The sequence below is a fragment of the Fusarium oxysporum genome, chromosome 1 (genome assembly GCF_000149955.1).
Source record: "Fusarium oxysporum f. sp. lycopersici 4287 chromosome 1, whole genome shotgun sequence".
NCBI lineage: Eukaryota > Fungi > Ascomycota > Sordariomycetes > Hypocreales > Nectriaceae > Fusarium > Fusarium oxysporum.
The window spans coordinates 5,667,761-5,680,309 of NC_030986.1; the positions used below are offsets into that span (position 1 = coordinate 5,667,761).

A 12,549-nucleotide genomic window follows, 5' to 3' on the forward strand; every position below is an offset into this window, starting at 1 on the left:
GTGGAACCACTTTCTCTTTTTCTTGCAGTAGCGTCGACCCGTTACGTTAATTGGCTCTTTCACCCGTCGCTACCAAGATTGCCTCTTTTAAAGTCCCGGTTCATTGAATGCGCCAAAGAGGGTTAAGCTCCGGAGTCTTTAATTCGATAGTATTAGCTTCGATGACACTGATGCTACGTCGTAAACACATTGCAAATAACTAATCATGACATGTGAATAACGAGAATGTCCTGTGCATGTGCATAAGAGAGAAGCGGCACCTGAAACTGTACCTGAATTTGAGTTAGGTTGAGCTGGTGTCGTGACGACGATTCATGGTGGCTTTGCGACTGAATCGTAACATCAAAGTGGCTTCGTTTATTTTCCGCCCGCAGAGGTAGTAGGTATCACGCGGAAGAGGCGATATTGCAACACTGAAAAGCCAGCTTGTTCAACATTGGACAAGAGACTTGTTTCTATTAAACCTTGACTCGGTTTATGCCGATGATCCCATAACTCAACCTGGCAGTCCAATCTAATGATGTCGTTCAACCGTAAATGTGCAATAAGAGCAATCAACAGAGGCCGCCCAGTGTAAAATCCATCTCTAATCTTCGTCCCTTTGATATCCACGACGCGCTCCGCCCATACGTTCTGCAAGACCCTTGTGACCTGCTTGTTGATGTAGCTTGTTCACGAAGCCACGATCGCCTCCGCGCTCTCGTGCCTTGTCATCTGCTTCTCGAAGTGCTGCCTCCCGTTCTTCCAGGGCCGTAAGACGCTTTGAGCGATCGTCGTCGAGCTCTGTTGCTGCAGATTGCATGGCGGCTAACTTGCGCTGGCGCTCTTCCTCCTTGGCTTTATCGTCTTCTTCGTTGTACCGTGGCCGCCTGTCGCGAGAGTCGGGGTAACTTCTTCGGAAGTCTCTGCGACTTTCGCGGGGACGCTCGTCGCGTGGTCGCTCATGACGGGAGCGGTGCTCACGTCTGTGTTCTCTGTCCTCTGAATCGTCGCGTCTTCGTCGTGAACGGTCATCTCGACTATCGTCTCTGCGTCGCCTGTGCCGATCTTCTCTTGAATCATCGCGACGTCGTGGACTTTGAGATCGCGAATCAGAGCGTCGTCGTCTGTGGTGTCTATCGTCAGGGTCCGCGCTGCGATGACGATGCCTCCTTCGGTGCCTGTCGTGTCGATCTTCTCTCCTCCGAGACTTTTCCTTCTTCTTCTCATCATCAACTCCCATCGAGGAGAGTAGCTGTCGGCGCTTGATCGGATCGTTCATCATGGCTTCGTAGGCAGCTTGTTCTTGTCGCTTGATAGCCAGCAACGGATCATCGCGAATCTTTGCAGCTGTATCCCTCGCAGTATTCGCATTCTGCAGCGCCATGAAACTCTCGGTCCCCGCATCTTTCTCTAACTTCTTATGCTCTGTGCCCTTGATAAGGTTGTCGATACGCCGCTTGCCCAGCAAGTAGGCTTCTGATTCTTCTGTCGTGCCACCTTCTCCGTCGTTGGGGCCTTGGTACATCCAGTCAACGCGATCAACGCGCTTTTTTCCTCCTGCAGCCTCGAGCTGTCGTTGGACTTCTTCATTTTTGAGTTCCTCTTTGATTTCGTCGATACGCTGTTGTGTTCGCTTGCGCTCGGCCAGGGCCTTTTGCTCTTCATCCCAGACGGCCTGTTGATTGCGCCGCAGCGCGGGATGGAAGGACTTCTTCAAGTTAAGATCGCCTCCACCCATTTTGAAGGTTGTTTGGGGTATATGTCGGAGAAGAAGGGGACAGCTTTGATGATGATGTGGAGGGAGGAAAGTTGGTTGGTTTGATGTTCAGTGGGGTGGCAATCGTAGGTACTAAGGCAACTGGGCGCAGAAAAGAAGAAATGCATGGGCCCCATATTTATATTTATCCTAGAAACTTAGACCAGTGATTCTAGATGACAAAAAGGCTTCGACAAACTACCGTAGAGTTAGGGGACTCGCTGATGGGTTTATTTTGACGCCCTCTAATACAGTCTCAAGTTTTCTTGCTCCCTGAGGTTATCCTCGAGGTCATCCAGCTTTTTAGGTTTTTTATCAGTAAATTAAACAGTGAGACTCCTATACCCGGTCGACATATCAGTGGCCAAAAACCAAATATAATTTATCTGCCTGAATGACTCCATAGCTGCCTTGATCAAGACCAAGTACCTCGAGGGGGAGGACAGGAGAAACTCTGTTTCAAAACTCTTTACCTCTGCCTAATATATATATAGAATTTAACCGAGTCTTTTTGTCACTTGGGATAAAAGTCAGAAGTTCTGGGGGAGGCAACCTTGAACGTCAGTCTCGCCTTATCGCTCCTGGTAGGGTGAGCGCATTGAACTCATATAAGAACCAGAGCATCAACATTCATGTGTATACAAGAAATGGAGTTCCTAGCAAAGCGAAAGGTCTGGCGCGCCTGCCCCCATCGCTTTGATACAAGTCACGCAACATGGTGGATGACGCTCCCTCACAGGCAAAAGCATGGCCAATGCTGTCTTTCGAACCACGACTGATCTGCTTGCCCAGACCCTCCAATCCCATGAAACCCAGTCCCATGTCATCTCCCTGATCCTCTGCTGCATCAATCGTCAGACATGAAGCATCCGTTCACCTCATATAGACCATCGTGAAAGTAACGTTCCAATGCATTTCCTCTTGTATTGTACATTCCTGTCTATGATACACAAGATATTCCGTCCCTTCAGTGCCCTCTTCATCATTGTGTAGTCGTACATTTCCCTTCGTTGCTTGTTGACGCAGTGTTCGAACTCGTGGACTGCAAAAAGCGAAGAGCAGCCTAGTGGGTGAAGTATTTTAGGTGCGGAATGAGAGAAGGTTTATAGGTTCTAGGACGGATACCACTAGACCACTCTTCGGTACAGGTAATAGAGTGATTTTGGTATATAAGGGGTGTGTAGTCGTACATTTCCTCTCGTTCGTTTCCGTCCCCGGCTCTTTACCAACTGGCTCGCTTCACACCAGGCAGGTTTCCAGCCATAGCCTCCATTCGGAAGTTGTACTACAATCGTCAGCCCAATTCTCAACCCCTCGTTCTTTATCGGACTTACTCGAGTCATCTTAAAATCACTCAGCACACCACGTCCCTGACCACCCATGATACATCTGTTTCGAATCTGCGTTGGTCGAGTATAGCAGTGCATCTGTGTCAATTGGAGCTGTGCCTCGGCGCGGACTCGTGGGGGGAGTGTTGTGTTGCGAATAATATATCGGAGAGCTTGTCTATCGGCCTCGAGTTAGCCCTTTTCCTCCTCGTGGGTAACCTTTCCAACCGATCATTGTGTTCTGCGGTGGGGAAGAGTTTGCGCACCTCTCGGTCTCGTGGGCCTCAAAGACCTTTCGCTTTGTGTGGTCGCGCAGGGTGCGGACGTTGACGAAACAGCCCAGATCAAGCTTCTTGGCGCGGAACATCGACATGATGGGCGGTTTGGACGGGATGTCGATGATGAAGCTGTCGGGAGATGTTCAATTGACGACGAGCCAAATTCAAGACGGAGTATGTGTTGCCGAAGATTAGCCGATTTTCTCAATTCCTGTGCTCCAGGTTGTAAGTCAACACAATCGGCTGGACTTGTCAGCGCAAATATTTCATAGAGTGATTAATTAATGGGCCAATGGTCACTTGGATTAATTCTCTCGTCATTATTCACGTGTTTATTTGCAGCTTCATCTAGTGCTTTAGCTGTTCTTGATTGGCTCACTAGATCCAAGTCACCCAAAGTGCAATGAATAAAATCTCAGTGTTGATCCAGATAGTCAAACCTGTGGGGCATTGTTTTAAAAGACACATATAATATCAACGAGAATCAAAAAGTGAATTCTTATAGTGAACCTTTAAAGCTATTTCACTTGATCTTAAGTGCATCAAGCTCTGTACCTGATCTAAACCTCATTGATCTAGGGTATCCAATGTGGAGTGATGATCCCCAAACCGTCCAGGGGATGCTTGGCCTGGAATGCGACGTGACGCAGCCTCTGGTCTTGGTACGATTAGCTAACCACGCAGCTGCAATAAACCTGAACAATCAGCCTGAATTTCTCAACAATGGAATTCATGCCTCACATCTAACCACAAATACTAGCTGATCTATTTCCATCATGGATCACAGTAGGGAGAATCTCCTCAATGGAGCCGACCGTGCATCCTTTGACACAAGCGACGATTCCGATGCTTACTCTGACATCGACGCAACTGATTATCTCAACAAGAATAAGAATGCCCAATCTGACGCTGCGGGTAAACGGCGTCTACGATATCTTAGAAGCTGGCGCGCAAAGAAATGCTGCTTCACCGTGATTGGCACTCTCATAGTTGTTTGGCTCGTCATATCAGCTATTGGAGCATTTGCCTGGAAAAAGATAAAGACACCACCCGTTGAGGGAGACTCACCACCATGGTACCCCAGTCCAAAAGGCGGTACTTCCCAGAATTGGGCAAAGAGTTATGATCAGGCTGCTGAGCTGGTTAGTAAAATGACCTTGGCTGAAAAAGTCAACATTACTACTGGAACAGGATGGAGTATGGGTTTAGCAGTCGGCACGACTGGCGCCGCCAACAACGTCGGATTCCCAGCGTTGGCATTGCAAGATGGACCTCTTGGAATACGATTCGCGGATAATGCAACTGCCTGGCCAGCTGGTATTACCGTTGGTGCCACGTTCAACAAAAAATTGATGTATGAGCGTGGACGAGCTCATGGGAAAGAAGCAAAGGGCAAAGGTGTCAATGTTATTCTTGGACCGGCCATCGGACCTCTGGGAAGAGCACCCGCTGGTGGGAGAAACTGGGAGGGCTTTGGTCCAGATCCTTATCTGCAGGGCGTTGCTGGTGCTGCGACGATTAAGGGGATACAAGATTCCGGAGTCATGGCGACGATCAAGCACTTTATTGGAAATGAGCAGGAACATTTTCGGCAGGCGTGGGAATGGGGTCTTCCGAATGCTATCTCATCCAACATTGATGATCGCACGCTACATGAGATTTACGGATGGCCGTTCCAAGATGCTGTCAAGGCTGGTGTTGCGAGTGTTATGTGCTCGTATAACATGGTCAACAACTCGTATGCCTGCCAGAACTCAAAGCTTTTGAACGGCATTCTCAAAGATGAGATGGGATTTCAGGGTTTCGTCATGTCGGATTGGTTGGCTCAGAGATCTGGTGTCGCGAGTGCTCTTGCTGGGTTGGATATGAGTATGCCGGGAGATGGACTCAAATGGGCTGATGGCGAATCACTCTGGGGCCCTCGACTCACGCAAGCTGTTCTGAACGGATCGCTGCCGGTGGACCGACTGAACGACATGGCGCTTCGAATTGTCGCATCTTTCTACCAGCTTGGTCAGGATAAGGATGAGAATAAGGGTCCGAACTTTTCATCGTGGACTTATGACAAGAAAGGGAAACTCGCGCCTGGAAGTCCCTCACCTCAAGAGGAGCAGGTAGTCAACCAGTACATAAACGTGCAGGAAGACCACGCTGAGTTGGCCCGTCAAATTGCCATTGAAGGTACAGTTCTGCTCAAGAATGACGGCGTGCTTCCCCTAAGCCGCGAGGGCAACTTGGCCAATCAACCCGAAAAGAGGAAGGAAAAGATCAAGATCGGTATTTTCGGCGATGATGCTGGCCCTGGAAAGGGACTCAATTACTGCCCTGATCAAGGCTGCAATGAAGGTACCCTCGGATCAGGCTGGGGCAGCGGTGCAGCTGACTTCCCATTCCTCGTTACTCCCGTCGAGGCGCTGCGAAAGAATTTTAAGAAAGACAAAGTTCAAGTCAGCGAACATCTCTCCAATAAGATCAAAGACCCAAAGAAGGTTACAGAGCAGGACGTTTGCTTAGTCTTTGCCAACTCGGACGCAGGCGAGGGATATTTATCATGGAACAGCGTTCGAGGTGACCGCAACGATCTCAACTTGCAGAAAGGAGGCGATGCGCTGATCATGGAGGTCGCCAACCTTTGTGGCGATGGAACAGGCACGACTATCGTGGTTATTCATGCTGTTGGGCCTGTTGTCATGGAGAACTGGATCAACCACCCGAGGATCAAGGCTGTACTGACAGCTAATCTGCCTGGCGAGGAGAGTGGAAACGCTATTGCTAGCATTCTTTTCGGCGACGAGAGTCCCAGTGGAAAGCTCCCTTATACAATTGGCAAAGCTCTTCCTGATTACGGCGAAGGCGCTCAGATCCTGTATCTTCCAAACGGAGTTATTCCGCAGCAAGACTTCAAAGAGGGACTGTACATCGATTACCGACATTTCGACAAGCACAGCAAGGACCTTCGATATGAGTTTGGTTATGGCCTGTCATACACTACCTTTGAGTTCAGAGACTTGAAGATCTCAGTGAAGGAGGCAGTCGCAGGACTTCCGGCCTCACGTGCACCTCCTGCGAGCGCAAAGCCGCCCAAACTGGATGATAAGATCCCCGATGTCAAGGAAGGTCTATGGCCCAAGAACATTCGCAAGCTGAAGAAGTGGATTTATCCTTATATTGACTCTCCTGATGACATCAAGAAGGGCGACTATCCCTACCCCGATGGCTACGATATCGAGCAGCCGCCCTCACCGGCTGGAGGTGAAGAAGGTGGTAACCCCGATCTCTGGAAGACTGTCGTCACTGCCTCCATTACCGTTAAAAATACAGGCTCCGTGGATGGGAAGGCTGTTCCCCAACTTTACCTCTCATACCCCGCAACATCAAAGGTTGACCATCCTGTCCGCGTTCTCCGTGGTTTTGAGAAAGTTGCTCTGAAGAAGGGCGAGAGCAAGAAGGTTGAGTTTGAATTGACAAGGAGAGACTTGAGTTACTGGGATGTGGAGGAGCAGAATTGGAGGGTCACAGATGGAGAGTTTACGATTGCGGTGGGAGAGAGTTCGAGGAATTTGAAAGCGACGGGTACGTTCAAGTCTGATGGTACCCCAGGCAATTTGATCATAGAGGGTTAGCAAAATTGTATGCTTGGCTAGTCGGCACTTGGACAAGAATATCATGATTCATTATCGCAATCAATTTCATTACTTTTTTTTATCAACATCTAATTATACGCCCTCAAAAACTCCACCAGAGCCATCATAGCCATAGCCTGTCCATAAGGCATACTCGTCCTAGGAATATCCTTATAATGCTGCAAATCATGTCCCATGCCTGTTCCAAACGAGGTATTCAACAACTCTCCCTCAGGACTAATATTCTCCAAAACAGCCTTGATCGCCTTAACAGCTACCTCAGAGTACTCCTTTCCAATATATCTCTTCCTCTCCGCCTTGAGAATACCATACGCAAAACCCGCTGTCGCACTGGCTTCGACGTACGAACCCTCTGATTCAGGGACGTCGAGAAGGGTGCTCCACAGACCATTTGCGCGCTGCGTCTTCGCAAGGGCTGCGCATTGGCTATCGAGTGTGTTGATGAGATGTGAGCCAATGGGGTCATCTTCCTTGATACCGATGAGTTCGAGGAATTCAGGAATGACAATGGTAACCCAGCTGTTACCGCGCGCCCATCGTGCATCAGCAAAGTTATGACCACCATCCTTGAATGTCCATCCGTGGAAGAACAATCCAGTCTTTGTATCAAACAGATACTGAATATGCAGCAAGAACTGCTTCTTCGCTTCAGCGACGTATTCCGGCCTGTTGAGCACAAGACCAATCTTGGCAAGCGGCATGACAGTCATCATGAGGGTATCATCCCAAAGCTGCTGCTCATTGACCTCAAGGTACGTAATATGCTGGAAACCACCATACTTTGTCCTGGGGAGGTCATGCATCGCCCACTCAGCCCAAGCATCCAACCAAGGAAGATATGTAGGATTCTGAGTCTTTTCATAGACATACGCAAGCGTGAGGAATACAGCCATGGTGTTGATGTTCTTTCCCTTGTGGCCCTCTGCGAAACGAGCTTGGAACCAATCCTCAATGATCTTGAGCCATTGGTCCTCGCCGGTCATCTCGTAGTACTTCCATATTCCGTAGAGACCGATGCCGTGAGTCCACTCCCAGTCGTTCCAGCCTTTTGTGTCGATGATGCGGCCATCTGCTAGGGTCATGAGGAATTCGCCTGTTGTGTCTTTTATGTTGACGAGTTCGTGGATGAGCTGTTGGATTTGCTTGTGGACGTCTTGCGACGCGATGTCGTGTACGTGAGAGGGCATGATGACGGTGTCTTGCTACTCAAACAGGGTATCTTGTGGAGGAGAGATGAGTTGTTTGGTAGAGGATGAATGAGGGTATTCATAACCCCTCGTCGTATCCCAATGATTCTCTTGGCAGTCCACATGCTCGGTCCGAAGTACACCGAGGGCGCCTATCATGAGGTTGAAGCTTCATCTCTCCGCACTTTTTGGTTGTGGGGGTGGGGCATGGAACTGGGGGTTGAAGATGGGGGCGGAGTAGTCAGCCATTTCCAGTAAAGTACAGAGAGACGAAAAGACTCAGCTGAAGCCTGTGAAGTGATTACGTAGTGACATTTGGGGGAGTGGTACGGTATATTGCGGCTTGAATACCGGAGTTCATCATGGCAATTGAGCAGAAAGGCCTTTGGGTGAGTGACTGAGTGAGGGGATTACCGCTAAAGAAACCGCGGATTTTAGCGCATTTCCTCGGATCTTCAGTGGGTCTACCTTAATTCCCCCCACTGAGCCAAAACCAGGTTAGCGGAGAAGTCTTCCTCTTTCGCTGCCCGTCGCTTCCCCTTGCCGAATGCTGCCTTCGGTGACGGAGAAAATTTCAAGGTGCGGAGTAATTCCAAAAGAGCCGCTTACTTGCTTGGATTCTCCAAATTCATCGCCAAGAGACGGGACGGATGCGGCTGTTACGTTGAGGCATAAGGCACAGCATCGCCGCTATTGCCGTTGGATATATTCTTGAAGGGTAGTTGTAGACTGAGAGATCTCACTTAGGATAGATATCCGAAGTGAAGCTCCAGGCAAACTTGTTGAAGATTCAATGGACCCCTGGAGTAGTTTATTTGGGCCCTTAAGATCAAGGTCTGAAGTCATGTCAAGATTGATGAGAAGCATATCTCGCTCCCATGCAACCGTCCAACCCATACGGGTCAACACAGGAGCCTCCTGTCCTCAGACAACCCAGCAAATCATGTCATACGCTGATCCTACCCGTCCCTGGCATACCTTAACCAGGGCTTATTTATCCCGTAGAGCGGATCCCCAGTGACGAAACCCTGAAGATGCCGCGTTGCCGAGTTGTAACTTGTAGATAATCCTCCTTACTCGGCGCCTCGGGCAAAACTCCCACGAGATAAAAAGAGGGAAAAACTCAATCTTGACTGGAGTAAGGAAACTGGGGCAATATGGGGTATTTCTCACAAGTAACGTTGACATCTGGGGCCCCAGATTCCCGCCCCATTACCGTATGTCATAAAAGGAACACAACCCCCTCCTGTATCTTCTAGTCAATCTCATCCTCAATTTCATCCCAATTACCAAATCGAGATGGCTTCGGAAATTCAGCGCAAGAGATCTGTCGACGAGGTCGAAGATCTCGAAAAGCCAACTCAGCACTCTGAACGAGTCGACAAGGAACTCGCACAATATGTCTCGGACGTGCGTATCAACATCTCGCCTGAGCGCAGTGCGGAGCTGCGAAAGATGATTGATAAGAGAGTCCTTGTCATTATGATCTTTACGTATTTTCTGCAGGCTATTGATAAGGGGACGTTGTCGTTTGCGTCGATTATGGGGCTGACTGCTGATACGGGGTTGGAGAATCCTGATGGGACAGTGTCTCAGCATGTGAGTTGCCAATTACTTTCTCAATTTGTGTAATGACCTGTGTGTTAATTGGGGTGTAGTTCTCGTGGCTTACGACCTGTATTTACCTCGCTATCCTCGTTGTCGAATATCCCCAGAACTGGCTCATTGCCCGTGTCCCTATCGCGAAATACCTCTCCTTCTGCATTGTCGCTTGGGGAGCTTGCCTGGCCTGCCATGCTGCTTGTCAAGACTTCAAAGGTCTCGTTATAGTAAGAACATTACTCGGTATCTTCGAGTCAGCCTGTCAACCATGCTTCGTTATCCTCTCAGCCATCTGGTACCGACGTGAGGAACAAGCCTCCCGAGTCACCTACTGGTACGCCTACCTCAACCCTCTTACTATAGCATCTCACTAACCGGTCCAAGGTACATGATGAACGGCGCCCAACAGATCGTCGGCGGTCTTCTCGCCTACTGCTTCTCCCTCATCAAAACCGGTCCCCTCAAATCCTGGCAATGGCTCTTCCTCTCCTACGGCGTCATCTCCGTTTTCTTCGGCGTGTTCGTCGGATGGTGGATGCCTGACTCCCCTATGCGAGCCAAATGCTGGACTGAACAGGAAAAGCACGAGATGGTTGAGCGTGTTCGTGATAACCAGACCGGTATCCAGAACAAAACGTTCAAGAAGGAGCAGTTTATTGAGGGTCTCAAGGATCCTCAGGTTTGGGGATATGCTCTCATCGCGCTTTGCACAACGTTGCCTACATCAGGTCTGGGTGCTTTTGCGAATATTATTATTAAGAGCTTTGGGTTCAGTACCCTTGAGACGCAGCTGTTGGCTATGGTGTTGGGCTTTTATATCGTTATTGTGCTTCTGTCATCAGCTTGGCTTGTCAAGAAGACGAACCAGAACCTGTTGGTCATGCTTGGTTTCTGTATCCCGTAAGTCTATTCCCTCTTCTTATCTTGCTCACCACTAACATCTTAGTTCCTTCGTCGGTACAATCCTCCTCATGACGCTCCCCAACAAGACAACAGCCCAACACATCGGCCTCCTAATCTCATATTACATTACCCTATCCTTCTGGTCCGCCCAAACCCTCGCTCTATCAATGATCTCCCGTAACATTGCTGGCCAAACCAAGAAGACCGTCGCCGTAGCCACCAACTTCATCGTTTGGGCAGCCGGTAATGCCATCGGTCCTCAAGTCTTCCTCTCCCACGACGGACCCCGTTACTTCATCGCTTTCGCCACTCACCTCGGCTGCTACTGTCTTCTTGTAATTGTTATCGTTTCTTTGAGATGGTATCTTCGACGAGAAAACAAGAAGCGCGATGCGTTGGCTGAGTCGGGTGTCGCGGAGGCTAGCTCGACTTATACGGGACAGGCTTGGGAGGATCTTACAGATAAGGAGAACTTGAGTTTCCGTTACGTGTACTAGGGGACAGGCCTTGTAAAGAGCTATGTAGATGCAAGCATCGAGATATAGGTAGTTGTAGATCATTAAGAATACATTCACTCTTGCAACACCCTTACTGTTTCTGAATTGTTTGTTATCGACTAACTAGAGTATGAAGATGAAAGGCCTTTTGTTCCCTCCGGCGGCCATATCTGATAACTTCAAGGAAGCATGTGTAGTGACTTGTGGAATTGAATGGTGTAGTGACTATGGGCTATTGTGGCCTGATCATTGTTGTAAGTCCAGGAAAGTCTGGTGGAACAGGAGTAGTGGCTATGGGTCGTCATGGCCAGGGAACTTGGGAAGAGCAGGTGTTGTGACTTGCGGGTTGAATGGTGTAGTGACTCGGGGCTATCATGGCCTTGATCATCTTTCTTGTGAGCCCGAAAGCCTCTGGATGATATGTCGAGATCAGTAGCATTATGGTGGGCTATCACTGAAGCTCCTGTTCCAAGCGTTCTTCCTGCGCATTGCTTCGGGTATAAGCCTCAAGACCCTCAATCTGATGATCTAGAGCATTCAAAAGAGACCCGTTGGCTTGGCAAGACATGAACATCCTTAAAACTTCGGCTGCCAGTTCCAGGTACAGAAAAAGTCTATCGTTTGATTCCGCGGCTCTTGCATAGTCCATCTCCGAGATGACGACCCTGATCAGGGATGAAGAACTCATGTTATAACCCCCGACCTCATCAGCATTGCGATTCCACCAATCCGGGTCAGACAAAGTGCTCGCATCGTATCTAATGATGCGGGCCATAGCCTGGGGGCACCAAGAAAGGATGCTGTCTTCTACCAGGCCTAGAGCTGTAGCAGGGTTCGACAACTTTTCCCGGAACGCATCGATGAGCTCAAAATCTTTCATGTACTTGGACCTGGCAAGGTTAAGCTTGCTAAGAACCTCGGTAGCAGTCGGTTTTATCTCAGCAGTAAGCATGCGATAAAGCTCATCCGAAAGCTTCCGCCAAACGACGTCGGTTGTCTTCCTAGGTGATGCGTCAAGCAAGGCGATTATCGTACCCAGCCGTTCATCGACAGGTTCTTCAGGCATGCCATAGTACGTGGGAAGACCATCATCCCCAGCTCGCATGCTCACCTTCAGCACACCAAGTTTGTCGAGCCACTGCAAGCGTCGATTCATTGCATCCAAGAAGTTCTTTCTCTGACCCGGCTCGAAAAAAAGGTCCGCTGTCGTGCCATGCTCAAGAGGCTGAGGTTGATCCATGATATCTGATCAACCAAGTTAGTCTAGGTGCGGAATGTGGTAAGTTGGGGAGCTCACCTTGTTCTCAGGCCGGTCGGGGCCAGGATGGCATTGCAGGAAGCGCTTTTTGTGATAGGAGAGATAAAAAGAATG

At 49.3% G+C, this 12,549-nt stretch overlaps 6 protein-coding genes across 6 annotated transcripts; 2 read left to right on the forward strand and 4 right to left on the reverse strand.

Moving 5' to 3' along the window:
• Positions 1-57: 57 nt before the first annotated feature.
• On the reverse strand, positions 58-1,875 carry FOXG_01311 (uncharacterized protein). The gene has a single exon (XM_018378127.1). It carries the CDS (start codon positions 1,718-1,720, stop codon positions 587-589), a length of 1,134 nt encoding a protein of 377 aa, XP_018233976.1. The 5' UTR covers positions 1,721-1,875; the 3' UTR covers positions 58-586.
• Positions 1,876-2,211: 336 nt separating this feature from the next.
• FOXG_01312 (uncharacterized protein) lies at positions 2,212-3,685 on the reverse strand. The gene is made up of 3 exons (XM_018378128.1): positions 3,333-3,685; positions 3,073-3,244; positions 2,212-3,023 (listed from the first exon to the last, which is right to left on the reverse strand). Exons 1-3 carry the CDS (start codon positions 3,437-3,439, stop codon positions 2,961-2,963), a joined length of 342 nt encoding a protein of 113 aa, XP_018233977.1. The 5' UTR covers positions 3,440-3,685; the 3' UTR covers positions 2,212-2,960.
• Positions 3,686-4,006: 321 nt separating this feature from the next.
• Positions 4,007-7,099, forward strand: FOXG_01313 (beta-glucosidase). Its single transcript, XM_018378129.1, has one exon. It carries the CDS (start codon positions 4,121-4,123, stop codon positions 6,965-6,967), a length of 2,847 nt encoding a protein of 948 aa, XP_018233978.1. The 5' UTR covers positions 4,007-4,120; the 3' UTR covers positions 6,968-7,099.
• On the reverse strand, positions 7,015-8,232 carry FOXG_01314 (uncharacterized protein). The gene has a single exon (XM_018378130.1). It carries the CDS (start codon positions 8,173-8,175, stop codon positions 7,057-7,059), a length of 1,119 nt encoding a protein of 372 aa, XP_018233979.1. The 5' UTR covers positions 8,176-8,232; the 3' UTR covers positions 7,015-7,056.
• A 1,213-nt stretch (positions 8,233-9,445) lies between these two features.
• FOXG_01315 (uncharacterized protein) lies at positions 9,446-11,177 on the forward strand (the record flags this gene model as incomplete). The annotated part of the gene is made up of 4 exons (XM_018378131.1): positions 9,446-9,774; positions 9,834-10,111; positions 10,162-10,677; positions 10,724-11,177. Exons 1-4 carry the CDS (start codon positions 9,475-9,477, stop codon positions 11,175-11,177), a joined length of 1,548 nt encoding a protein of 515 aa, XP_018233980.1. The 5' UTR covers positions 9,446-9,474.
• A 451-nt stretch (positions 11,178-11,628) lies between these two features.
• On the reverse strand, positions 11,629-12,417 carry FOXG_01316 (uncharacterized protein; the record flags this gene model as incomplete). The annotated part of the gene is made up of 1 exon (XM_018378132.1): positions 11,629-12,417. The coding sequence occupies one exon, from the start codon at positions 12,415-12,417 to the stop codon at positions 11,629-11,631; it is 789 nt and encodes a 262-aa protein (XP_018233981.1).
• Positions 12,418-12,549: the final 132 nt, after the last annotated feature.